This window comes from Tachysurus fulvidraco, chromosome 5, assembly GCF_022655615.1.
Source record: "Tachysurus fulvidraco isolate hzauxx_2018 chromosome 5, HZAU_PFXX_2.0, whole genome shotgun sequence".
Lineage (NCBI taxonomy): Eukaryota > Metazoa > Chordata > Actinopteri > Siluriformes > Bagridae > Tachysurus > Tachysurus fulvidraco.
The window spans coordinates 13,137,287-13,163,739 of NC_062522.1; the positions used below are offsets into that span (position 1 = coordinate 13,137,287).

A 26,453-nucleotide genomic window follows, 5' to 3' on the forward strand; every position below is an offset into this window, starting at 1 on the left:
ACGTGTGACGACTGAGTGGTGCCGTGACGTCAGCAGGGCTGTTATAAGCGGACGGGCTGCTATTCTTCTCTTCGCCAGTGGAATATCACAACCAGATTTCTGCACCATACAGGGCAGAGACGGGAACACACAAACACGAGTAAGTGCTTTCATCTAACATCGAACACCAATCTGATATTGTATTTATTTTGGACACTTACATGATGTCTTGACTCGTTATACAAATCTTTATGATCAGCCTTGGAAATGTGTTCTGGCTTAATTCCGTCTTCTGAATCTTAATTTGTTCCTTACTACGTGCATGTTTTTTTTGCCTATGGATTTCCCTTTTGTTTTCTACCCCCTCGGCGTTCCAGTGTAGGTGTATTTGAGTGTATTTGGTCTTGATCCGGTTTCACAGCTCTGACTCGTCTCAGCTCGAGCTTAAATGCCTACGTGGACTTGTGCGTGGACAGAAAAGCCACGCTGAAACACGAGCCCTGATCAGCGACTGTGTCCGTGCCGTGTTTATTTCTTAATATCTACGTCTTATACGTCGCTAAGTTACATCACAGTGTTCGTAAAATAGTTTTTAGGTTCGTTTTTAAGCCGTATTTGAGGTCGTTAGCCGTCTGCGCTAGCTGGTGTGAGCTAGGAGCTACGTGTCACGACGGCGCATGCGCAGGACTAAGTTTCGGAATAGTCAGTTTAGCTAGAGAGCATGCTAGGTAATAAAATACATAATTTCGACGTTTTCGATGCTGCCAAATAGGACCCATCTTTTAAATGAATGTTGTGTCGTGTGGTCAGTGTGGTAAAATAAACATTAAAAGCGTTTTAAACCATGGCGATGTTTTTAAAGGACAAGGAATGGTCAAGATTAGCCACGGTGGCTAAGCTAATGCTAGCATATTAAGAGTTGACGTAGCACTTAGACAAAATCAGTCAGTGGTAAATAAGTTGGGTTTTTTTTCCAGTTTATGATTTCCTGTTAGAAATCATCTGATAAGTAATTCTATTTTCAGAGTTAGTTCGGTCTTATTTTGTGGCGTATCCATTCTATTTGTTCAGGTCTTTACTGCCACGCATTATGTTGGCTAGCCAATTGCGACATGAGGTTTTTTTTTTGGTTTTTTTTTAAGGCCAGCTCATCGTATTACTAATGTATTCATCGTATTACTACTAATGTATTCATCAATGGTAAATGTTAAAGCCTCCATTTAGGCATTTCGTACAAACTTGTAAATAACTTGGATTAAAGCCCTTTACAGATTTGTATGAAACACTTGAATGAGTCTTTACCATACTCCATCTACAAGACGGAGTTATCTCATTGTCTTACCAATGCTTTATCTGTTCCTGATAAGCTCATTAAGTCATTTTATTTTTTTATAAAGATAGATATGATCATATAATATGAGCTGGATGATTATTAACAGGAATGGTTTTCAAGGTTTCATTTGTTTTAAGACTTTCAGGGCTGTATTACATACAGGGAGAACAATTATTTAACCACTTAACAATATTACTAATAAAAAAATTGTTTTTACGTTCTAGGCTAAAGCTGGCAGGCTGACACGAACAGACAGCTTTACAGGACGGATTATCTGGCAACTGACCATTTAGCTGGTAAGATCTCTGTGCACTTGTAACCTTAAGCATTTAAATTTGAAGAGTAATCTGCTTTTGTTTTGCTATGTTATCATGTGTTTATGTAACAGCAGTGTACTGAACAGTGGTTATGGCAGCTTCAATTGAATACTTTGGGGGAGGGGGGGTGCTAGTTGAACAACTGTAGTTGCAGAATGTTAATGGATGCAGTAGACTATGTAAGAATAGAAAGACATGGTGTTATGGACCGCTACATAGTAGGTAATCTTTGCATTGTTCAACTAAACATCTGTTAATGTGTGAGTTGATTAAGGTGACTATTGCAACGTTTTATATCTGGTAGCTGTAAAATTTTTGAAAAAAAATTAAGCATATTTTAAGTTATGAGGATGGCTTAAAAGGAAATTTAGGGATATCTGAAAGGAAAACACAATTGATTTAACAAGAACAGAAGATGACAAATGTGCCTCTCTGTATTGAGCTGCTACTATGAGCACCTTTTTCGAGCTTGAGCTCATTTAAAGGGTTAAGTGTGCATTCACAGTGCTCCGCTTGTGGGCTTGATATTTCAGGAGGCCTGCAACGGAAGAGGCCCCTTTAAGGATCATGTGAAAACAGTCTTGTTTCTGTGTGAAGAATATAAACTTGAGCTAAGGAGTATGCATTGAGCATCGAAGCAAACTTTCTGAAATGTTTGCATGGCAAACACCGTGCGTCATGAGTGTCCTTTGTTTGACGAGCTTTAGGGCAGGTCATGTGATGTCAGACATTTTTTTTCCTATCTAATGGCTTGGGTTTTTTTTTCCTCCTGTAAATTGACAACACTCAAGTTGGTACGAAGGTGAACAGTGACACTTCTACAAGAAAGAATTGTCTGCAAACTTGCTACAGATACAGAAGTTGCAAATATGCAGTCTGATACTTTAGGTGGTTGTTTTTACAGAAAAGGCATGCCTGTTTTTCATTATGCACACATGCTTTATATAACTGCCCTGATTGCTGACATACGGAATTCTCAAATGTGAGTTCAGCAGTATGGGTTATGTTGGAAATCCTCTTAGCTCTAGAGCTCATTCGGCTAGCTCCTAGGCTTAGAATTAGCTCTTCACTTGGCTAACAGAAGGCCAGCTTTGTCCTTTTGTGTCAGAAGGTATTCTGCTTCATCCTTTATGGATTGTTGGACATTTGTTCAGTCCAGCCCAATAACTAATGGTTTACACTGAAGTTTTATGACTCAAGTCACAGTTCCTAGAAATGCATTACAATGTTTTACATTCATATCAATTTATCAGCCAGAAAAGAACAGTCCATATTAACAACAGTTAAGGACACGACTTTGGCCTTTTTTCTTCTTTTCTTTTTTTTTCTCTCCACACTCTCCTTGAAATCTTTTAATCAGCTGAAATCTCCTCTTGTAGTGGCACACTCGGACTCCGTGTAAACGTGGGATTTCGACCATGAGCTCAGTCGCCGTACTTACGCAGGAACGCTTTAATGAGCATCGCAGTGGCCTTCTGCCAGAGCAGGGTGGAGGTAAGAAACAGAACCAGTCTGCCCAGCCTGCCCAGACCAGACCAGATCACAGAATTTGTATTTATTTTTTAAAATCTGATATGAACGTGCTTGGTCACTTTTGTTTAAATCCAAAGCTGCTGTGGCAGGATCAAGTGAGGCAGTAGATGAGGAAAACCTCCCTACCTACAAGGATGCCTTCCCACCTCTGCCTGAAAAGGCTGCTTCACCCGAGGGAGCAGTGGAGCCTGGAAACGCCTGGACTTCGAAAATCAGGCCACTCAAGTCCTCAATCATCACCCAGGTATGAATGGGTTATGTGCTGTTAAGAAGACATTGATTTGCAGTGATGCAGTGCTTATAGCCTAAATACACAGAATAATTATAAGGTCCTACCTTATTTTACAATTGAAGTTATTAAAGGCTCATAGATGTCCTTTGGATGAACTCTGTTCACAACCATTTCTCCCAGGTGTTCCATGTGCCTCTGGAGGAGCGCAAGTACAAGGACATGAACCAGTTTGGAGAGGGAGACCAGGCCAAAGTATGTGTTGACATCATGCACAAGACTGGTGCACACCTGGAACTCTCTATGGCTAAGGACCAGGGGCTTTCCATCATGGTGTCTGGGAAACTGGATGCTGTTATGAAGGCCCGTAAGGAGATTGTGTCCCGACTGCAGACTCAGGTGCGTGTTATGTTTAGAAATAACTTTGCTGTAAAGAAGGGGGAAAAAACAGGTTTGGCTTTGTTTGTAGTGAATGCATGTTTTTGAGGACCAATGTTTCGGCACTAAACAGCTGTCTTCAAAACCCCAAAATGGCTTTATTTACCCATCTTTAAAGAAAAGAACCGGTGTCTAGGAAAAATGTACTAGATCAGTTTCACAGACCTTTTTAAAGAATAGTAATTAAAATGTTTTTCAAAATTATTTTCTGCTTTATTTATTATTACAGGCTTCAGCTAATGTGGCTATCCCCAAGGAACATCACCGTTTTGTCATTGGCAAAAATGGGGAGAAGCTGCAGGAGCTTGAGCTCAAGACTGCCACCAAGATCCAGATCCCGAGACCAGACGACCCCAGCAATCTCATCAAGATCTCTGGCACCAAGGAGGGCTTGGAGAAGGCCAAGCATGAGATCCTTCTCATTTCTGCTGAGCAGGTAGAGAACCACCAATTGACTGATACTTAATGTATTTGGTTAATTTGTATAGGAAAGAATAATTTTTTTTTTTCCATTCCTACTCCAAAAGCCCAATTATTTTAATAAGCTGCCGTTTTTGATTTGTGCACTAATCATTTATTCCTTGCAGGACAAACGTGCAGTGGAGAGACTGAACATCGATAAAGTGTACCATCCTTTTATCACTGGTGCCTATAACAAGGTGGTGGGAGAGATGATGCAGGAAACTGGAGCCCGCATCAACATCCCACCACCCAGCATTAACAAAACTGAGATTGTCATCACTGGGGAGAAAGAGCAGGTTGCTGTTGCAATGGCCATGATCAAAAAGCTCTATGAAGAGAAGGTAAAAGCAAATTAACATGATGCTGCCATAATAGCCTACTGCAACATGTACATGCAAGATGCTTACTACCTTTAGCCATTGCCACACTACCAAGTGGAATAGATTGGTACAGTAAATTACCCTATGAGCCAAGCTGAAGTCCGCAAGTGGAGCTAAGTCGTGCGGACTGTTGATTTTAATTAAGCATAGTAGTACTGTGCATGTCCTGATTGTCTGCCAAAGTATATGCTTTTCCAAAGCTTTAAAGAGGCTATCTGTTGGTAATTTAATTAATTGCTGCTGTGAAATAATCCACAGAACTGTTTTCTTCTCAAATCTTCTAGATGAAACGTGTGCCAAATGGCTTCCTATGCATTTGCATAAATTTACATTTAGTAGACATTCTTATCCAGAGTGACTTACATTTTTTTCATTTTATACACCTGAGCCATTTAGGGTTAAGGGCCTTGCTCAGTAGCCCATTAGTGGCAACTTAGTGGACCTAGGATTCGAACCAATGACCTACCGATCAGTAGTCGAATGCCTTAACCACTGAGCTACCACATCCCTATGCATAAATGCTGTTTCTTTTATTTACCATGTCCTTGTTTTCTCCTTTCAGAAAAGAAATGTCACCACAATTGCTGTGGAGGTAAAGAAATCTCAGCACAAATATGTGATTGGTCCTAAGGGCAACACCCTGCAGGAGATTCTGGACAGGACTGGCGTCTCGGTCGAGATCCCACCCCCTGACAGCAGCTCAGAGACTGTCATCTTGCGTGGGGAGCCAGACCGGCTAGGCCAGGCGCTCACTGAGGTGTACGCCAAGGTAAACACTGGATTATAGTTCTGTGTGACCGATTACAATTTCTCAATTTTACCTTACAAAGCAGACATGCAAATATATACATATTCTAAACTAATGTTCTTGGTACCCTAAATATGCAGGCAAACAGCTATACGGTGTCCCATGTCTCAGCTCCTTCTTGGCTTCATCGCTTCATTATTGGGAAGAAGGGACAAAATCTGGCAAAGATCACTCAGCAACTGCCCAAGGTAGGACAATATATATATTTTTTTCTTTCTCCAAACTTTATTCCAAAAACAAATAAATACACACCTTTTATTATTGGGTTTTTTTTTTTATTATATAAAGTACTTTTTTTATGCTACGTGTTCCTTCTAGGTGCACATCGAGTTCACTGAGGGTGAGGATAAGATCGTTCTTGAAGGACCTACCAAAGACATCCAGATAGTGCAGAGTCAGATTGAAGCCATTGTGACGGACCTGGTAGGAACAGACACTGTTTTTACCAAAGCGGTTAGCCGAGAGTCAGATGAAGTGCACTGGTGCTCTAATTTTTTTTTTTTTTTTTTTTGGTGGTTGCAGGTTAGCCGTATGGATTACACCGAGATCAGTGTGGACCCAAAGTTCCACAGGCATTTGATAGGGAAAGGTGGTGCCAACAGTGAGTATCACACTTTGAATCATTTCTGTACAAATGTTTAGTACGAATTAGAAGTCAGCAATGAGTGGAATCCTATGGGACCCAACAGAAAAAGATGGAGTGGGTGGTTTTTATTTTTTTATTTTTTCTTTGTGCTATTTTAGTATTTCACACACACTTATCTTCTAGTCAACCGCATTAAGGACCAGTACAAAGTTTCGGTGCGTATTCCACCGGACAACGAGAAGAGCAACCTGATCCGTATCGAGGGCGACCCCCAGGGCGTAAAAGAGGCCAAGAAGGAGCTGCTTGAGCTAGCGTCACGCATGGTGAGCGAGCCTGCTCTTACCTAGTCATGCTTCAGTTAATTAGTCTAATGTCAACTTGTTCTACTTTTAAAACTTGTTGAATTTTGGGTCAGGGTTGAGACAATTGTTGGTTTTAAATTGTGTTGAAATAAAGAGCTCAAGTGATGTTACATGGCTTCAGGCCACTGGGAAGTACATTGAAACTTTTTGTGTTCTGCAGGAGAACGAGCGTACAAAGGACATGATCATTGAACAGCGTTTTCACCGAGCCATCATTGGGCAGAAAGGGGAGAAAATCAAGGAGATTCGGGACAAGTTCCCTGAAGCAAGTTTTTGTTTTTTGTTTTTTTCTTTTTTTCTTCCCCCCTCTCTTCTCCCTACATTTCTAAGGGCAATGTGCATTTGTGAAATAACGGTCTAAAATTTTGGAACATTCTTTGCAGGTCATCATTAATTTTCCTGACCCTTCACATAAGAGCGACATTGTACAGTTGAGAGGGCCTCGGACTGAAGTGGAGAAATGCACAAAATTTATGCAGAAGATGGTGGCTGAAATGGTAAGCAATGCCAGGATTTCAAGTGTTTGTTAGCTGAATAAATGGTGAATGAATGAGAAATGATGGCAAAAATATCAGTGTGTTAATGGCCTACATTATACCCTTCTCCACCCCAGGTTGAGAACAGCTATTCAGTCTCGGTTCCCATCTTCAAGCAATTCCACAAAAACATTATTGGTAAAGGAGGCGCAAATATTAAGAAGGTGAGGTGTTTTTTTATTATTGTTATTTTTTTTGTTATTTTTTTTTAATTTAGTTTTTGTGTGTATGTGGACCCTGATTGTTAATGTTAAATGACACTTTGGGGGGAAAATCCTTGATCTATTTTAGTTGCACCTGCATAAACTTGTTTTTTTTCTGACATTTGTGAGGGGGCAGTGGAATGTGTATTAAGATTGTCTGTCTGACTCTTCTTCTTTTTTTTTTTTTTTTTTTTTAAGATTCGTGAAGAAACCAACACTAAAATTGACCTGCCTGCAGAGAACAGCAACTCTGAGATGATCGTCATCACTGGGAAAAAGGCTAATTGTGAGGCAGCGAAAAACAGGATTCTGGCTATTCAGAAGGAACTGGTAAAACCTTCCGTTGAATCTGGATTTCAATAGAACTGCAGAAATGTAACAGTTCAAAAATGTATATCTGCTCCATTCTCATTGCTTATTCTTTTTTTTTAATCTGGTTTTAGGCAAACATAACAGAAGTGGAGGTTTCCATCCCTGCAAAGCTGCACAACTCCCTGATTGGTTCCAAAGGACGCTTTGTGCGTTCCATCATGGAGGAATGTGGTGGGGTGCACATCCATTTCCCCACTGAGGGCTCAGGCATTGATGCTGTGACCATCAGGGGCCCAGCTGAGGAGGTGGATAAGGCTAAAAAACAGCTGCTGTCCCTAGCTGAGGAGAAGGTACGGGTCATTTCAGGTGTTTAGTTTAGTAACCTTATAACTAATATTTTTACCACTGACTACTAAATTTCAACTTGTAGCAAACTAAAAGCCACACAGCTGAGCTCCGTGCCAAGCCTGAGTACCACAAGTTCCTAATTGGGAAAGGAGGCGGAAACATTCGGAAGGTGCGTGACAGCACAGGTGCCAGAATAATTTTCCCCACACCTGAGGATAAAGATCAGGAACTGATCACGGTCATCGGCACTGAGGAGGCTGTAGCCGAAGCACAGAAAGAGCTTGAAGCCCTCATCAAAAGCTTGGTAAACTTTAACATTTTTACATTTTTCTTGACCACTAAAAGTTCCCATCTATGACGTGAAACTGCTGCTAGACATGTACCCGAGTATCCTCTTTACATGGTTGCTGTAGCTTGCAGCTGATCTTGCTAACCTAACTGCAATCATGTAGCTAGATCACACCCAGATTGCTACAGTTACTACAAATGCAGGGTTGCCATAGTTGAGAGCATGTTTTTACAAAATACCCTTATAAGCTGATTGAAGAGACTGACTGACTTTTTTTTCCATTTCAGGATAATGTGGTTGAGGATAATTTAAGTGTGGATCCCAAACACCATCGCTTCTTTGTGGCACGGCGTGGCCAGGTTCTGAGAGAGATCGCAGACGAGTACGGTGGTGTGATGGTTAGCTTTCCTCGCACTGGCTCTCAGACTGACAAGGTCACACTCAAAGGAGCCAAAGATTGCGTGGAAGCCGCCAAAAAGCGCATGCTGGAGATTGTTGAAGATTTGGTAAATATATTTATTTCTAATGTGCTTAAACAGTCTTGACAATTATTATTTTTATGGTCGTTATAGAGGGTATAACACACAACCTGCTCACTCAGGAACTTCCTACAGTACAGCTACATAAAGTTAAAGGATGGGACCATATAATAATTAATATATATATATAAAATATATTATATACACACTTCACCTGCTAAAATGCTGCATAATGTTAATCTGCACCCTCATTCCTAAGAGAACTCGTAGAGACCATATGGTACAAGTTATTTCTTTGCAAATTCCAAGAGGGTCCATTTCAGTTATGAAGGCAGTTAAATCTTCTTACCGAGCTTGAACTAAAAAACACACATGCAACATGGAAATCCTTAAAGGACTTCTTGGAGAAGGGGGAAGTGCCTTAGTGCTTAGTGTTTCCCAAACAATGCTGGCCTACTTCAAGACAAATGACTTCTCTATGTGCCAATCGAAGTAGGAAAATCTCTTGGGGCCCTCTAGTGGAATGACCGAGAACAACTTCAGATGAGACGTGTACAGCTCCGGCTAGTGTCCTTACATTTAATTAACCTTAAAATTTTCCCCACAGGATGCACAGGTTACAATGGAGTGTGTGATTCCCCAGAAGTTCCATCGTTCCATTATGGGTCCTAAAGGTGCTCGCATTCAACAGATCACCAGAGATCACAATGTCCAGATCAAGTTCCCAGAGAGGGAGGATGCACAAGGTAATTTGGCATGCACTGTTCTACACTACTCGCTATTCAACTTGTACAGTTGTAAACTTGGCACTGTGATGCATGTAAACTGCTGCTTTACACGCACTAACCAAGGTGTTCATTTCATTAGAAGAGTATTGTCCAATTGAGACCTTGTGTTTACTTCAATGTCTGATTTAGGAAGATGGTCAATATTTAAAATAATTAAGGTGAAAAATTGTTTTATGAGGATTTCTGGTTGAGCCTGGCCTTTTTTTTTTTAGCAGATATAATCAAATGTATCAGGTTTTTATGTATTTATTTTAAATGTTTATACTCGCCTGCTTTTATTCAGCTTCACAGACTGAAGCCCAAGTGCAGGAGAATGGAGAAGCAAATGGTGAGATGAAGGAGAACACTGACCCTGCGGCCCCAAAGAAATGTGATGTGATTGTGCTTTCTGGTCGCAAAGAGAGATGTGAGGCTGCTGTGGAAGCACTGAAGGTGTTCTTCTGAACTTTATTCTCATTACTCATTATGCACATAATTTTTTGACAGTCACTAATACATTTGCTTTCTTCAGGCTCTGGTTCCTGTAAGCATTGAAGTGGAAGTGCCTTTTGAGCTTCATCGCTACATCATTGGGCAGAAGGGAAGTGGCATTCGCAAAATGATGGATGAATTTGAGGTCAGTTCTAGACTTCTTTTAGGCTTTGTCTAAAGCATTCAGCAGCTCAAGAAACAATTCAGTGAAACTTGGTGTATATCATTTATTCTTTTGGAGGTTGATATCTGGGGTTTTAGGTGCCAATTTAACAAGGTTTTTTCCACTGCCAGGTCAATATTCAAGTGCCTGCTCCTGAGCTCCAGTCCGACATAATCTCCATTACAGGCCTTGCTACTCATCTGGACCGTGCTAAAGAAGGACTTCTTGAGCGCGTCAAAGATCTGCAGGCTGAACAGGAGGATCGGGTAAATGTGACAGTCTTACACTTTGTTCATCATTGTCTGATGCCAAGGATGAATTATTCTTGGACAAAGTCCTTAAGGATCATGCACTTGATGACATTTGCAAAGACAAAATCCATTTTTGTAAACCATTCAGACATTTGCAAGAGACTGGGGGGGCAAAAAACCTACCCGTCATGGCTGCTATGGTATGAACTAGCTCCTCTCTCTCTGTCTGGTATAGCAATTGTGCATTTGGTTTTCTCGTACTTTGATCTGGTGCAGATTATTTCGAGCACGTAAATTGGACTTTGTATGATTCAAAGGAATTTTTCAAATCATTTAATAAATTTTATCTAGCAACTTGGAGAGTGCTGTTTTTAGTGTTAGCTGTATATTAATAGACCATTTTCTTCAACAGGCTCTCAGGAGCTTCAAGTTGACCATCACTGTGGATCCCAAATATCACCCCAAGATCATTGGTCGCAAGGGTGCCATAATCACCCAGATTCGTACTGACCATGATGTCAACATACAGTTCCCAGAGAAAAATGATGAAAACCAGGTAATGTTTGATAGCAATTGCACCTGTGGTGTAGGAATGTTGAAGACCTATATATAATATATATATATTTTTTTAAGAACATCTTTAAATTTTTTTATTGTGCATGATTTGCAATATTTGACCTTTTTGTGTTCAGGACCAGATCAACATCACGGGCTATGAGCAGAACGCTATAGCAGCACGTGATGCTATCCAAGCCATTGTTGACGAACTTGAGGAGATGATATCTGAGGACATTACCTTGGATAGCAGAGTTCATGCTCGCATCATTGGTGCTCGTGGCAAGGGCATTCGCAAAATCATGGATGAGTTTAAAGTGAGAACATGTTTTACAAAAGCTAAAATTCAAAATAGAATCTATGAATATTGATGGGCAAGAGCAAGTCATTCATTTGTAGCTAGAGACCATTTAGTTTAGTATTCTTTTCTGATGTTGTAGAATCTTTATCACAATATGCTTGCAAGACAATAAGGCTGGTGTATATTTTTGATGTTGGATTTTAATTTTAATTTTTTTGCTTTTGCCCAGGTTGATCTTCGGTTTCCTCAGAGTGGATCTGCAGATCCTAATCTGGTTACTGTAACCGGCCGTCCAGAGATGGTTGATGAAGCCATAGATCACCTCCTGAACTTGGAGGAGGAATATGTATGTAAGCTTTGAGCTGCCTAGATCTGTTAGTTGTAAAATGGTTTTAGCTGTAAATGGTTGTACTGCTGCTTTAAATCCAACAACCCCATGTAAAATTAGCTCCTGAAACCATGGGTGTAGATTCTTACCAGCTCCGAGATGTGAGACTCTTTGGTTTGCAGTAGTTTAGTGGCCCAAAGCAACTTGATCAATGTAGATTTATTTAGTGTATATTAGTAAATAAAATGTTTGATTTGGGTGTATTGTAAAGAATTTTTTTTTTCCTCTCCCATTCCCCCAGATGGCTGATGTGGTAGAAAATGAGGCAAAGATGGCCTACATGAAGCCATCTGGAACTGCAGCAGCCAACACTGAAGAACCACGTGGGCCCTCCAAGGGCTTTGTGGTGAGGGAGGCACCCTGGGCTACCAGCAACGAGAAGGTAAACCTAAAGGCAGTTTGCACAAGTCTAATTGCCTGTCTCTGAAGTACTGTTTTTGTTTAGTCTATTTCTAATCCTGCTACAGTTAAAACACCTAGCCATTTGCAAAGTGTCTACAAACACAATGTTCAATGAAAGGGGATAAATGTATAGATGTGTCATCTCCACTTTCTGTAGCACGTCCATGAACAAGTTCACTAGTATTCATTAGAATTTTATAAAACGCATTTTTGAGCTATTGGAAATTCTAACTTGAACCTTTGGGGTTTCTGTTATACATTTATTTAACTTCTTATTAACATTTTTTTTTTTTTTTCCTCCTCTTTCCCCCATTTGTTCAGGCCCCTGATATGAGTAGCTCTGAGGACTTCCCCAGCTTCGGTGCTCCTGTAGCTGCTGCCAGATCTTCGCCATGGGGACCTAAGCGTTTTTGAAGTGATCTGTGGTCAACAGTTGTCTCCCCTTAACCCTTTCTGCCCTTCAGTTTCTACCCTTTGGATGTTGACTTACTAGTGAAATGACCCATATTCCTCCCTTTCCAGTCCCCAACCAAAAATAAATTGTGCTGCACATGGGTGTGCATTATTTTCTTAAGATGACCTCTAATATTTCTCCCAGGTCTAGAAAGCTGTCTAAGGTTTTATGAGCATAAAAGGAGTTTCATTATTCTACTGGGTTTAGTGTATTTTAATTCTGATCTGCCTCTGTAGCTTTACCCAATGGTTTGAAAAATGATTTTGTCTAACTTGTTTGCTTTCAGATCATTGTGTGATTAATGATACACACTCAACAGTGCTTCAGGTCTAAACAGTGATTCAGTACAAACATGTTAACTGTACACTTGAGTGTTCAGGGTTGATTTAAGCTGCTCTGTTTTAGTTGCCTTTGCAGTGGGGTGGGGTAAAACATACTGTATACCTCTAAAGATGCTTCTGATTGAAGTCATGCACCCAAAGGAAATGGGTAACATCTTTTTTTTCTTTTTTTTTTTTCTTTTAAAACATGTCTCTCCCCAAGGTAGCTGTATAGTCTTGTTCAGACATTTCGGTGGTCTTCCCCTTGTCCTGTCTTTTCCCTTTTTGTAATTGTCATGGATCTGGACAGGAAATCAGTGTTCAGCACAGCCTTAGAATCTTTAAATGATAGACAAACATGTTCACTACAGAATTTTCAACCAAACTGCCAGCTTTTTTTGAGGTGCAAGATGTGTAGTCTCCTATGAAAATAGTTCTCTGACTTGAGGTCCACACTAAATGAGTTGATGTCTATGCTGTCCCTTTTGATATTCATAAAAATCCTGATTATGGAAAAATGAATCAAATCGTGCTGGGAGCGGAAAAAGCATACCATTTTGTGCCAATAAATTGTCAAGTATGCTCATGTGTTGCTCATCTTTGCTCTTGGGTTAGTGTTTTTAGCCCCCCTTTTTTTGTCTTCCAGTTGCTATGCAGGTTTGGTCTGAATTCATAGCAATGGCCCTCTCAATAGCCTTACATGAATTATGCAAACATGTACAAACAAATATGGATAACACTGGAAATGAAATTATCCAAAAAAAAAAAACAAACAAAAAAAAAACAAATAAAAATGAAACATTTGAAGCTTGACTTTTTGTTTCTTTTACAAATAACCAGCTCTAATTTCATTCTGACAATTGGTTGTAACGCTCACTAAAACCACACACTTTGCCATTACCTTATGTCAATCTGAGCTGCTTCTTCTTACTTTAATCAATCCTAATCCTTAATCATGCAATGGTTGGGTTTTTGTTTAAATCCCACATGCACCCATGGCCAAAACTTTTGACAATGACTCATTAATTTTCACAAAATCTTCAACTTTTGCCTCAGTTTTTATGATGGCAATTTATGTATACTCCAGAATGTTAGACTGAAGAGTGATCAGACGAATAGCAGTTACTTGCATCATGTCTGTGATTATTTCCTTAACAAAGGTGAGTGTGTTGAGGACAAGGCTGGAGATCACTGTCATACTGATTACGATAGAATACCAGACTGGAAGCTTTAAAAGGAGGGTAGTGCTTGAAATCATTGTTCTTCCTCTGTTAACCATGGTTACCTGCTAGGAAACGCATGCAGTCATCATTCAAAAAGATATTTACAGGCAAGGATATTGCTGCTAGTAAGACTGAACCTAAAACAATCATTTATCATCGAGATCATCAAGGAGAGAGTTTGAATTGTAAAGATGGCTTCAGGACACCTAAGAAAGTCCAGCAAGCACCAGGATTTCTCCTAAAGTTGATTCAGCTGTAGGATCGGGGCACCATCAGTGCAGACCGTGCTCAGGAATACATACACAGTGATGTAAAGACTTTTGGAGGATAGCCTGGTATCAAAAAGGGCAGCAAAAAAAGACATAAATTCTGACAAACTTCAAATATTAATTCTGCAAGAATGAGCTGCAATCATTGGGAAGCCAAAGAGGAGATATATGGATGTGTTGAAAGAGGATATGAAGATAATTGGTGCGAAAGTAGAGTATGCCAAGAATAGAGTTAGGTGGAAACAGATGATTCGCTGTGGTGACCCCTAACAGGAAAAGCTGAAGGAAAAAGATGGCTGCCATCAGTCAGGCTGTGGCCCAGAAGTTGATTGACATCATGTCAGGGTGAATTTCAGAGGTCTTCACTGCAAATTGACTCTTTGCATAAACTTAATGTAATTGTAATTATACCTCAGCATACCATAGTAACATCTGACAAAAAGATCTAAAAACACAAAGAGCAGACGTTGTGAAATGTTTGCATGTATGTAATCTTTTGGCCATAGCTGTACTTTTGACTAGTTTTGTGGGTGACCCAGATACTTAAATGAAAAACACTAGTTGGCCCGTACGGGGATCGAACCCGCGACCTTGGCGTTATTAGCACCACGCTCTAACCAACTGAGCTAACCGGCCTTCTACAGGTGGTCTTAATATGGCGTTATGTATTCTGGAGTTGAATACGTTGAATTAATTAGATTTTAGAACAAACGGCATAACCTGACAAATATTGTGTAGACAACATTGAGCCGCCAAAGCAGCTCTGACCCTTCAGAAAGATGTACTGTGTAGACTGACGTTAGCACAAGATCATAGGTTGTGAGGTGTGGTCTCCATGAATCGGACTTGTTTATCCAACACAGCCCACAATTTTATAACATTGTTAGTTTGCATTAATAAGTCTTTAGGACTATTAATGACTTTATGCTGTATGGCTCGTTGGTCTAGGGGTATGATTCTCGCTTTGGGTGCGAGAGGTCCCGGGTTCAAATCCCGGACGAGCCCATGTTTTTTTACTTATGCATTTTTGTCTCTTAACGCAAAATTAGAAAACTCTACAAGCTTATACAATGTCACAGCTGGGATCTATAATTAAACTCGCACTCAGAACTGCGTCCATTGTTTGGCATCTGCATTGTTGGAAATATTCCCGAGATTCTGGAAAATGATTACAGCCGTAATATAATCAAGACCGTCAATAGAGTCAATCTAACAATAACAAAAACTTAATTAATACAAAATATTCCAGCATTCCTGTATTCCTGACGCTCACAGAGATTTGTCCTGTTATCATTTATTGTGCGTTGGTGGTATAGTGGTTAGCATAGCTGCCTTCCAAGCAGTTGACCCGGGTTCGATTCCCGGCCAACGCAGTTTCCTCTTTTTCGATTAAAGCTGTACAAAATATTGAGTCTGCGTATTTGGGTTTATGGCCTATGTCATAATTGTAGGTTGTTTGGGTAATGACGTTAATGCGCAGTGTCTGAAAAGTTCCCGTAGATAGTTTGTTCTTTACCTGAAGCTGAAATGTACACGTTTATGTTAGTTGTTCATTTTCCAGCTGTATCAAACATGATATATCGTACTTAAGTATATCGTACTTTAACCCCTTTATGCCTCGCCCCCCCTTTTGCAGGTTTTTCACCTACATGACCTACCCAACAAAAAGTGGCACAGCTCCCTTTGACACACAGGGGAGAGCCAGTTTCAGATTGATTCTAGGCCTTACTGGCACAAAGTTACAGGGGTTTGAATGCAGGTTTTCATTTCTGCCTGGGTTGTTTACCTGATAAACTGATTAATCTTATTTTTCTGGAACATGTTAGGGACAAAATAACAACTGAGAGTCATAGCCACATGTCTTAGCTTTCACCAAAAAAAAATTTCAAGTCAAAAGACCCAAAAATGGCTTAAATAAAAATATTTTTCTACGGACATGGTCGTCTGGTGCAGCGTTTTTGTGTACTTGTTTACTATATAACTTTGAAATAAAAGGCTGCAGGCTCAGTCTGAAAAGCCATAAACAAGCATAGGCTCTCTCTCTATCACTCTGGTGTGAAAACAGGCCTGTAACTTGACACCCTGAGCTGTGAGAGGGACAAAAGGTCAGGGATTACGCAAGAATTCTTCTGCGCATCCAGTTCACGCAGACACAGTCAAAGAATGTAAGGCATATCGCATACCGTTGGAATCGTCTGCTTATTGGCTAAACGGCTGTATAGGTCCCAGCCCATTTCATTGCTATTGGAAGGAGTAATTGTCAGTCAAAGGCGGGTTCCCAAAAATGAGGTCATGCCACCATTGGCTTCTCAGCCGTCTATCTCTGCCATACAAGCACCGATTGGCTCAAATGAGGGCTTATTTGATTCGTTAGGACCTGGGCTATAAATATGACGTAGACTTTGAATTTTTGAATATCCCAATTAGAAGTTAGAGCGGCAAAACGAGATGATGGCGCACTTTTGTTTCCAGTTTTCAGAACACTAACGGAATATTTGCGGCGCGACCAGAGCGTTTTGGATTAAAAGGCTTACAGATTTCAATTCCTTGGACCTGTGTGGATCTTTGTGGATTATTTGTGTTGGAATATATTACCCCAGTGAAGAAAGAGACGCGTCTAAAGGTAAGGGAAAAACCGGTATAGCGCCACCTAGGTCAGTTTTGTCCAAAATGTTTTTCTAATTGTATGAAGGCTGTGAATCATATTGTGCTTTGTGTGTGGTCTTAAAAAAATATTGAAAGTATAAACTTTACTAGGTAAATAGGTTTTTTCGTGTTTTTGGAGGATTTGATGCTTTAAAGTTGAATTGAAGCTTGTTTCTGGGTCATCCCTTAGTGGTCACTTCTACTTCCGTACCGTGCACGGCACAGCGACCCGATTTGATAATGCAAAACCCAAAGTAAAAGAAGCTATAAAGGGTAAATTAAATAATTTTAATAATAGTAATAGTAGATCAATGAGTTAGCATAATAAATTCATAAGAAAGGCAAGTGATTCAAGGCAGTTATTATGACATGGAATAAAAAATTTTATTGCATAAACAAAGGCCCCTCACTATTTCAAGATCATAATTCAGCTCTTTAAATAATAGATGGATTTTTGAAATTTGTAAAACAATTTTCTTTTAACTATTCTTGTAATTTTCACCTTTAGAACACATTATGCTGATATTATTTGCCTATAGACCTCCTTGTATTTGAGCATCAACCAGTTTAAAAAATATAAGAGCCCAATACATCTATAATAACTGTAATATTCTGTAACTAACTAAATAACCAGATCACAGATCTATATACATTGAATTAACCAGGTAGGTGGTGCTATATGTTGTATACATCTTCATTACATCTTTATTAAACATACTGTTTATAGTTATGTTTTTATTTAATTTGGTAGCACTAATTGAACAATTTATATTTAGTACAAGCTTCAGTCTGTGCACTTCTGGCAGAGTTCACTCACTCACACATACCTATACAGTCTTCCTATTTCCTTCTCAGTTCTGCCTTTTGTATTATTTATTTATTTATTTTTGCTCTCACATAAGCTTAAAGGCATAATCATGGCACAATTAAGATAATTTCAGCACGAGAGCTGGTGGGTAGAGAACTAATTTTCACGCCTCCTAATCGAGGAGGCCTGTCAGATGAAGATAGAGAGATGATTTGAGGGAAATTGTCTTGGCTGAGCCTTTGGAGTGTGAAGCCCAGGTGGCTGCAGGTATCTTCTCGCCCGTGAGCAAATTTGGGTTTGATTTGCCACACTGGTGAGATGACTGGAATGGCAGACTTTCCTCTGTGCTTGTCTCTTGAGGGGGGATTTTTCAATTTATTATCAACTTTTACTTGCCTTCCACAGCTGCTGTGCTCCTGGATGAGAAACTCTAGGCTTATCCTTACACTTACAACCTTCCTTTTTTGCCTTCTCTCTGTCAACTTGAGACTCATCCATTTATTTGTACCACACATCCACATTTGTTAGATCGTGATAGGAAATCAAATAGAATAAAGACCATTTAAAACCAGTGCAGGAACTGTCAGTCGGAGGCCAGTCGTTCAGACCATAATGTGTTATTCTTTCTCTCTCTTTTATGTTTGTGATCTATTGATTAGGAATGGCTTTATTTAGTATATATACATACTTAAAAACATATATACACCCATACATACAGTACATACACGTGTGTATGGGTGTAAATAAGTTAAACTACCATATAAACAGGGAAATTAATAAGAAAGTGGTAAATATCTGAATGTCTGAAACAATGGTTGGTAAATAAATATTAAACCAGGAACTGACCTGTGTTGGTTATTCAGATTAGGGTTTTTAATTATTTTACACGGAACACCTAGCTGCTACTGCTATAGAAGCACTGAACAATTTTCTATGCTAATCATGGGCAACAAATGGGCAACCACATTTATGAGTAATGCTACATATGAGTAATGAGCGCTGTGACAGGAACTGAATCAACACAAGGTGGAGTGATGTGGGACTTCCCAAAGTTTCTCACTGATTACTTGTAGGTAATCTGTATGGGTGGCTTCCAAAGGGGCTTATGATCTATATTCATTAAATATACACAATTTAAATCATCCACATTTTAGCTGTAGCTAAATTAGCAAGTTTAAAATGCATTTATTTGTTCTCCTGCTTCTTTTCCATTTTTTTGTACTAAGCATTACCTTAAACATTTTGTGATGAGTTATTGCCTATTATAAATACTAAATAAATAATGAATACTTCCGTCAACCGCTAGATGGCACCACACCATTGATATGCTTTCATTCTCCATCCTCATATAGACTTCTACTGTAGCTTCTACAGGCAATATGTATTATTTTACAAATTGTTATTCATTGTTTCTTTAATAATATGGTGGGAGCTGACAGTATGCTCTTGAATTGGCATATCTTAAAATCCCAGTCTATGAAGGTGAAGTTTAATTCATCATAAACATATTCAGGATATACTGTATATATAGAATATTAAAAGGTTACTAAATTGAGCCTAAATTAAACCGGACATATCTACAGCATTCACACAACTGTATTGTGTAATTAATCAAGCAATTTTACAAAACGATCAGTCAGGGATCTGCTGAAGCAAACAAATTGAAGATAACCTTAGAATAAATCCATTCACGTATCATCTTTATTTACAGAGAGTTTATCATTTAGATCATAACAAAATCTTTTATAAAGATCTCTCAATGTCTCAGCATTTATACATTTTTTGTGTGCTGTTGGTCTGTAATGTGCCTTGAATTTCAGATTGTAATGATGCAGTAAAAACGGCCAGTAGAGTCAATAGACAGTGAAACTGCAGTATCTCCTGTATATGGCTGCACGGACAAAGCTCAATCACATGAAAGAGAAAACCTATTTAAGAAGTGAGTCACTTTTCAGGAGATGAGTTTGCAAATACAAAGTCCTCTGACCAAGGCCTGGAAGAAGGCTTAATCATTTGAAATGCCACTGAAATTAAAAGGCCCTAAACAATAATTATCCTTCTCGCTTGTTGCCCAGCCACGCTCTATGTGACTTGACCTTCTTTGACTGAGGGCATATTGGTGTATGCTGGCAATCACAACAGCACCAGCTCTTACTCTCTTCTCCCCTGCTCCTTAATTGATACTCTGCATTTCATTCATCGCAGCCCTCATGGGTTTCACCTTTTTCCCAGTGACAGTGATATTTCAATCCTAGCACCTCCAGTGTGTTAAATCTTTCACATTCATGCATTCAATTCTTGTCATTTTCTCACTCAAATACACGTGCGGAGTGTTTCAGTCTCAGGAGTGTGCAGTAAGGACAGTTCCATAATAATCAATGCATGTTTGGCCTTGATTTTTGCTGGGTTTTTGGAGGATTTTTTTGCCCGTTTTTCCACTGCTGATATTTGCTTACAGGCATGTTTTTTGTGGAACTGTTTGCAAGGTGACCAGCAGTTCTTGAACAGTAAATGCATACCTTTTATGCTCATGTGAGTCGATTTTGTTTTTCCTCTCCTCTTTTGTGATGTGAGATAACAGGTTTTGTCTGTGAGCTGATGTTTTTCTGTCTCTGTTTTGGCCTGGTGTGCTGTGCTTCACTGAGCTGTGACACAGAAGTGTGATTCAGAGCCAAAGCGTGTGATGAAACTGTAAACATGCTGTTGTCTTGCACATTGTTCCTTTTTCTTCCAGCTGTGTCTTGGTGAGAGACTCTCAAACAGCAGTTTTGTGCATCATATTAGTAAATAAAATAAACTTTAGGACAGGTGAGCGTATTGAGAGCATGCATCTACCACTAATTACTCTGGGAAATGCAATCAAAGTTTCATTTTCTTGTGGAGAATGCATTTTAGCTCTTGGTTGCACAATTCGAATTGACTACAAACTGTTGTAAAAAAAAGACATTATTTACATTTACTTTATTAACGATCCACTAACAAGTTAGGATGTGTTCCCTTCTGAGCCTGGTTCCTCTCAAGGTTTCTTTCTCATCTCAGGGAGATGCCTCAGACTTGCTCATTAGGGATAAATGTTAGGGATAAATAATAGCTTAATTTAAAATTTAAATCTTTTATTCTTTGTTTGCTTCCGTAACAAATTTAAATTTGTTAAATGCCATATACAAATAAACAGAATTGAAATTACTGAATTGAAATTAAAATCTTACTAAAGATGAATGAATAAAAGTAACATTTAAATTATTGAAGTGAAATTTAAATGTTACTTTTATTCATTCATCTTTAGTAAGCGTTTTTTTTTCCTGAACAGGGTCGCAGTGGATCCAGAGCATCTTTTACAATAGATGGGCTTACAGTACTCCCATAGGAGCCATTTAGAGTAGACAATGCACCCATGTCTCTGGACAGTGGGAGGAAACCAGAGAACCTTGATAACCCATGGGAACACAGGAAGAACACAAGAAACTCCACACAGGCAGTAAACTGAATTCAGCGTGGACTCTGGGGCCTGTGCTGCAAGTTGGAAGTTGTATTTAAAAAACTTTCATACATTTATTTCAGTTAAGACTACAGAGCTGACTCACAAACTTTAAGTTAAATAATTTGCAAATCAGTCTATAATAACATGTTCTTGTTTCTAAAGTAATAATCTCTTAGAATCTATTTCTAGGATTAACATTCTCAGTTCTGTCACTGGCCTAGAGATGAGGAATAACCTGCACATCAAATATTAGGCCAATGTCATACCCTTTACTCATGCCTTTCAGCTTGAATGACGAAAAAGTAGCCATTTTGCTCGTGTTCACTCTCTCGCTATGAGATAGGACATATAACTCGTGACGCTCCACAGTCCTGCTCTAAGATCCATGGTAAACGGTTGTGAAATAGCTGGAGAAAAGGGGATTTGGCGAGATGGACCAGCACAATGACGTTGTCTCGAATTCAGCCCCTCAAGTCGCCTGACTTTGGTGAAAAGCCCTTCAGTATTTCCTGTCAAACGGAGCAATTTTTTCTTTACTTCTCCTTAAGTGTCTAGACAGTGCTTTTCTTGCTCCGTTGGTTCCCTTGGACAGAGACCAAATCTCCACTCTCAGAGGTGATAAGAGCTGTTTTATCGGTTGAGGCGAGTGTCACTCAGGTGGGATATGTGAGGATGTGAGGGCCCCTCCTCTCGCTTCTTGATGGGAGAGTAACCTTGACCAAAGCTCACAAACACCGTACACTGCACAGCGTATACGATACATTAGTGTATTACCTGAACACAAAGCTGTGGGTCACCAATTTGTTGAGGAATGTGTGGTTTTACACCTCAGCGAAGATTCCGTTCAGTTCAAAATGATTGAAACAATAGCAAAAAAAAAAAGTGCAATAGAATATATAATTATATTACAGACAGAGGTGAATTATTTCTATAATAAATATTTTCACCCTATAATAAACAGAAGACCATTAAACCTATTTTTTTGTTTATTCAGTGATTTCAGGATTACATTTTCCTTGCTTCTTTCTAGACATACATGCTTGAAATAAGCAAAGTTATCTGCCAAAACAAAAAGTCAATCCCAATACTGAAATTGTTAAATTAAAAAAAAAATTGCTCAAGATAATTTTTACTTGTTAAGATACCATTATTTACTGTGTTGTGCAATATATTTCACTTATCACATATTTTGAAGGTAATAGTATAAGCAATAGAAAAAAAGCAGAAGAACAAATAAATGCATTTTGAACCTGCTACTTTAGCTACAGCTAAAATGTGGATGGTTGGAATTGTGTAAGTTTAATGAATGTAGATCATAAGCCCCTTTGGCTGCCACCCATAGCAAATTACTTACAAGTAATTAGTGAAAAACTTTGGGAAGTCCCACATCACTTCACCTTGTGTTGATTCAGTTCCTGTAACAGCACTCGTTACTCATATGTAGCCTGCTAATCATTTCCACACGCTCTCTGGTACTGTTAGCCAACTGTTTTCTTTGTAAAGCTGTAGCCAGTGTTACAAGTCATCTCAATCAAGTCTTCTGTTGCCCAGTCTGAACAATTTTCTATGCTAATTCAAACTGGTTAGTGCTGCTATAGCAGTAGCTGCTAGCTGTTGCCTGCTTGGATTAGCTTGTTGATTAAACCATCACAAACCATTTACAAAGGTTCTTGCTCATATCTTATAGTGGATGTTTTGAAATTTGAACTCAACTCACTAACCACCCACCTCATGCCCAGAACCCCATCCAGTGAAGTGAAATGTGCATTTAAGAGTTGCTTGTGTTTCTTAAAAAGCTACTATTTCTTCTTTATTTCAGTACACACTTGTTTTTATTTAGTGCTATTACTCTGTGCAGTTTGAAGAATAAAAAATGATGTCTGACTCCCACATAGAAAAGTTTTTTATGCTTTGCAAAATAGCTCAGCAAACATTGTGTGTCAGTCACAAAGCCACTCTCTTTCCTCTTCACCGTTACAATGAAGTACACCAGAGATAGAGGTTATCCATTGAGGTCTGACAGCACCTATATTCCCTTGGTACAGGGCACTAGGGTAATGCATCGCACATTCACACCATTCATAGCTTTATGTCTATCTTCACGGAATATTGTCTGTCTTGAAAAAGTCTCAGGTCCCTCAAGTAAAAATCAATCCACGAATTGTGCAGTGTGTCCCTTGTTTGGAGTCTATTGTGACTTTATTCCCAAGCCGGGTAACACAAGAATAGCCCCTTTCTTCTGGGTATAGTGGATCCACAATATTGACTACTGGTCCTTAATTCATTTCTATGCTAGCTAACTCTCCAGCTCCAAGTAATTCAGGCTCCTTTCTCTTCGCTCTGAATGGAGCACTTGCGTCGTGAAGCAAAAGGGGATTTAATAGATGTGGATGATTTATTCAAGGGAAAGCAACAGGACTTTGGTATGAGATGCATTGCACTATTCTTTCTTGAAGGACACGCTCGTTTTTATCCTGCACTACAAGAGCAGATTCTTTAGCGACTTAAAAATATTCACGTTTCTTTTGTTTTCTTGTGCTTGTCTCATTATCATGCATAAACTGAACTGATTTGTTTTGCCTAGGAAATCTAAAAAATAAAATGAGGCCAGCATGCCATTTATATTGCACAATAATGTTATGTTTCTGTGCCCAGAGATCTTTCTGAATTCAGAAATAGCTGTTTTTTTTTGGAGTGTCAGTAGAAACTGTCAGACTTCGTCCTGGATTAGGAGCTGCATCCAGCAGACATGTGTCCTTTTTGGTAGATTTTTTATCAGGATGAAATATAATTTTTATCTCAGTTCATTCAGAATGACAGTTCTTCAAAATCACTGCACACCAAGGGATATTCATTACTTTTTGTAGACCCGCCTGGGTAACCCGTCAAGTTTTCATCTCTTCTCATCTCTCATCTATTTCACTCTCCCAGAAAGTCCATTTTTTTGCTGGCAATTTTCCTTGCTTTACTTTGCTATGACCTTCCACTGTAAATTGCTTGGGTTGTGTTATTCACAGTTTGAGATTTACCTGGAACAGTATTTCTTCTGTGGATTTTCTGCACTCTTAGGTGCCCAATAACTCATACTGATAAAGCCAGTACATTTGGCCTGGCTCACTTATTCTTGCTCTCTACAGGCTCACACGCTAAGGCTCAGTGAAGATTTGTTAGGGGTTATTGTAAAAAGTAAAAAAAATCTAATTTGTGATCTAATGCATCAGTAGGGTGACTAGATGAAAGGAACTGATATTTGTAACTATTAACAACCTTTTCCTCTTAACATCTAGGTTCCCCCTAGGTGTAATTGAATAATATTGAATTTATAGAATATTGTATAACATAATAAAATAGTATAGAGTTCATAGTAGAATTATTCTGTTATAGTGAAATATAATTTCAATATGAAATTTGGCTTAAATATTAATTTATTGGGATTCATTCATAGAGTCATCAGGTCAACTAAACTTTTGATTCATTTCTGGCAACAGTCTTTGGTTAAACTCTGATTTTCTCTCTGATTCTTTCTGAATCTCCACTGAATAGAATGAGCATTAAGATGATCATTCCATGCTGAACCTCCTGTCTCTTCTCAAATCACTCAGGAAATGGACACCCATTCTCTTGTTTTGACCCCAGCACAGCAGAGACAAAAGCTGATGCTCTTAATTTGCAGGTAAGCCTTCCTGCACTGTTACTGTAGCCCACATTTAACTGACAGAGTGACTCGTAGCTTTTGCCAGGGCTCATTTTGGGAACATAATGGCGTCTGGCGCTCTCTCTGAGTCCATTGTGGAGAACAGGGAGACGTCGTGATCATTTAGAGAAAACCCCTAAAAATGTCCCAGAGGGCTTTAATCTTTCTTCATTATTTCTCCATTATGGATAAATGCTCTCAGAAGGCCTCTCTCCAGTTATAAATGAAACACTTTGACTCTTTCTCCATTCTTCATTCTCCCGCCTGTGCACCTTTCACCCTCTGCTTTCATCTTTTACACTGGCATGAGTGCGTAAGAGGGCCAGCCATGTGTATTCCACTTGCAGATAAAAGGATAATTGAGTTGATAAACACAGAGGTCACAGTGAGTTAAGTGTTGCGGGAGTGGAGGAGAGCTTTGTTTTGCAAAAAGAAATGCACTGTACCACATTACACTGGACTATTTTAGCAGGTTACTTAATACGTGCTGTTGGCTGATGGCTCTCTGGCAGGAAACACAACCATTTAGATCAACCAGAATGATGAGACTCTATTAAAATGACCATGACATGGTTGCTGCTTGTTTGGTTACTTATTACCTATATTCACTCACCAGCCACTTTAATAGGAACACCTGTACTCTTGCTCGTTCATGCAATTACCCAATCACATGGCAGCTGCAAAATGTGTAAAACCCACAGAGATACAGCTAGATCAAGAGGTAGTCTCACACATAAGAATAGAATAAAAAAAATCTAAAAATTGTGATCTCAGTGTTGTTGTTGTTGTATGATTTTACGTGATGATGATGGTAATTGTAATGGTGCCATTACAATTTCTAATTTATGCAAGGATGACACTTTATTCTATATAGTCATATTTTGTCATGTGTTTTAGAAATTATGAATAATCTGTCCAATTACTTCACTCTGGGCTTTAGTGGTGTCCCCGACATTTTAGGAAAAACGGTTGCTTTTTTATTTTAAGTTTAATAATGAGGGCTAAAAGCAAACAGAGTAGCAAGAAAAAGATTAGACTGGGTAAAGTACCCACAATTCAATATTTTACTACTGGTCCGTCTGGTAATTTGTCTCTGTCCTCAACAAAGAACTCTGGCTGCCTGGTAATGAAAACACAATTAGCAAAGGCCAATGCTTTGGTACTAATTAGTAAGCTGCAGTTGATAATATAGTTATTGGTCTTTTTGTAGTGTTTAAATGTCATTCTTTGCTTATTGAATGCCATTTATTGCTTTATCAGGGCTAGTATAAAGGCAGTTGTAATTTTGTTTGCTAGCTAATTCTGGTAACTAGTAGCTGTATTTGTTTTCAGCTTTGCTATGATAGTGTTGGGTGTGTGTGTATGTGTGTGTATTTATGGATGACTTTTATCTCATAAATGTGCTGTCACTGTTCGGCCCTTAATCAAAGCCCTTAATCCTGCTCCAGAGGTGGCATATCATAGTTAATCTAGGGCACTTTGCACCCTAGCTTCCTAATAAACTGGCCTATACGAATAAATATTTGTACTGTAATGTACATGTGATAAATAAAGGCTGTTTCTTGTGGGCATGCTCTGCAATTATAGCATAAATATTGTTTATTTTGTTTGTTTTATGCAAAAAATATGTTTCTGTGCTGCTGTG

At 39.0% G+C, this 26,453-nt stretch overlaps 1 protein-coding gene, 1 long non-coding RNA gene and 3 other non-coding genes across 7 annotated transcripts in view; 4 read left to right on the forward strand and 1 right to left on the reverse strand.

Moving 5' to 3' along the window:
• Positions 1 to 4: 4 nt before the first annotated feature.
• On the forward strand, positions 5 to 13,269 carry hdlbpa (high density lipoprotein binding protein a). Of its 3 annotated transcripts, none has more exons than XM_027146718.2 (28): positions 5 to 139; positions 1,537 to 1,608; positions 3,009 to 3,123; positions 3,240 to 3,406; positions 3,575 to 3,790; positions 4,059 to 4,265; positions 4,417 to 4,632; positions 5,234 to 5,440; positions 5,560 to 5,667; positions 5,798 to 5,902; positions 6,002 to 6,080; positions 6,249 to 6,388; positions 6,588 to 6,692; positions 6,811 to 6,924; positions 7,041 to 7,127; positions 7,365 to 7,496; positions 7,610 to 7,828; positions 7,909 to 8,130; positions 8,403 to 8,621; positions 9,202 to 9,340; positions 9,666 to 9,814; positions 9,894 to 9,998; positions 10,148 to 10,282; positions 10,680 to 10,823; positions 10,960 to 11,139; positions 11,353 to 11,469; positions 11,753 to 11,893; positions 12,235 to 13,269. In XM_027146718.2, the coding sequence occupies exons 3-28, from the start codon at positions 3,048 to 3,050 to the stop codon at positions 12,325 to 12,327; spliced, it is 3,822 nt and encodes a 1,273-aa protein (XP_027002519.2). In that variant the 5' UTR covers positions 5 to 139; positions 1,537 to 1,608; positions 3,009 to 3,047; the 3' UTR covers positions 12,328 to 13,269. The 3 variants fall into 3 exon arrangements, with proteins under 3 accessions (XP_027002519.2, XP_027002520.2, XP_047669488.1); XM_027146719.2 differs by lacking the exon at positions 5 to 139 and adding an exon at positions 659 to 707; XM_047813532.1 differs by lacking the exons at positions 5 to 139; positions 1,537 to 1,608 and having other exon boundaries at positions 2,990 to 3,123.
• Positions 13,270 to 14,741: 1,472 nt separating this feature from the next.
• Positions 14,742 to 14,815, reverse strand: trnai-aau. Its single transcript has one exon. It is a non-coding gene; the product is annotated as a tRNA-Ile (tRNA).
• Positions 14,816 to 15,112: 297 nt separating this feature from the next.
• trnap-ugg lies at positions 15,113 to 15,184 on the forward strand. The gene has a single exon. It is a non-coding gene; the product is annotated as a tRNA-Pro (tRNA).
• A 296-nt stretch (positions 15,185 to 15,480) lies between these two features.
• Positions 15,481 to 15,552, forward strand: trnag-ucc. Its single transcript has one exon. It is a non-coding gene; the product is annotated as a tRNA-Gly (tRNA).
• A 1,194-nt stretch (positions 15,553 to 16,746) lies between these two features.
• The window catches only part of LOC113643238, a 74,039-nt gene continuing 64,332 nt past the window's right edge, over positions 16,747 to 26,453 (forward strand). Inside the window, exon 1 of the long non-coding RNA XR_003440738.2 lies at positions 16,747 to 16,802. This is a non-coding gene — a long non-coding RNA (uncharacterized LOC113643238). The remainder of the gene's footprint in view (positions 16,803 to 26,453) is intronic.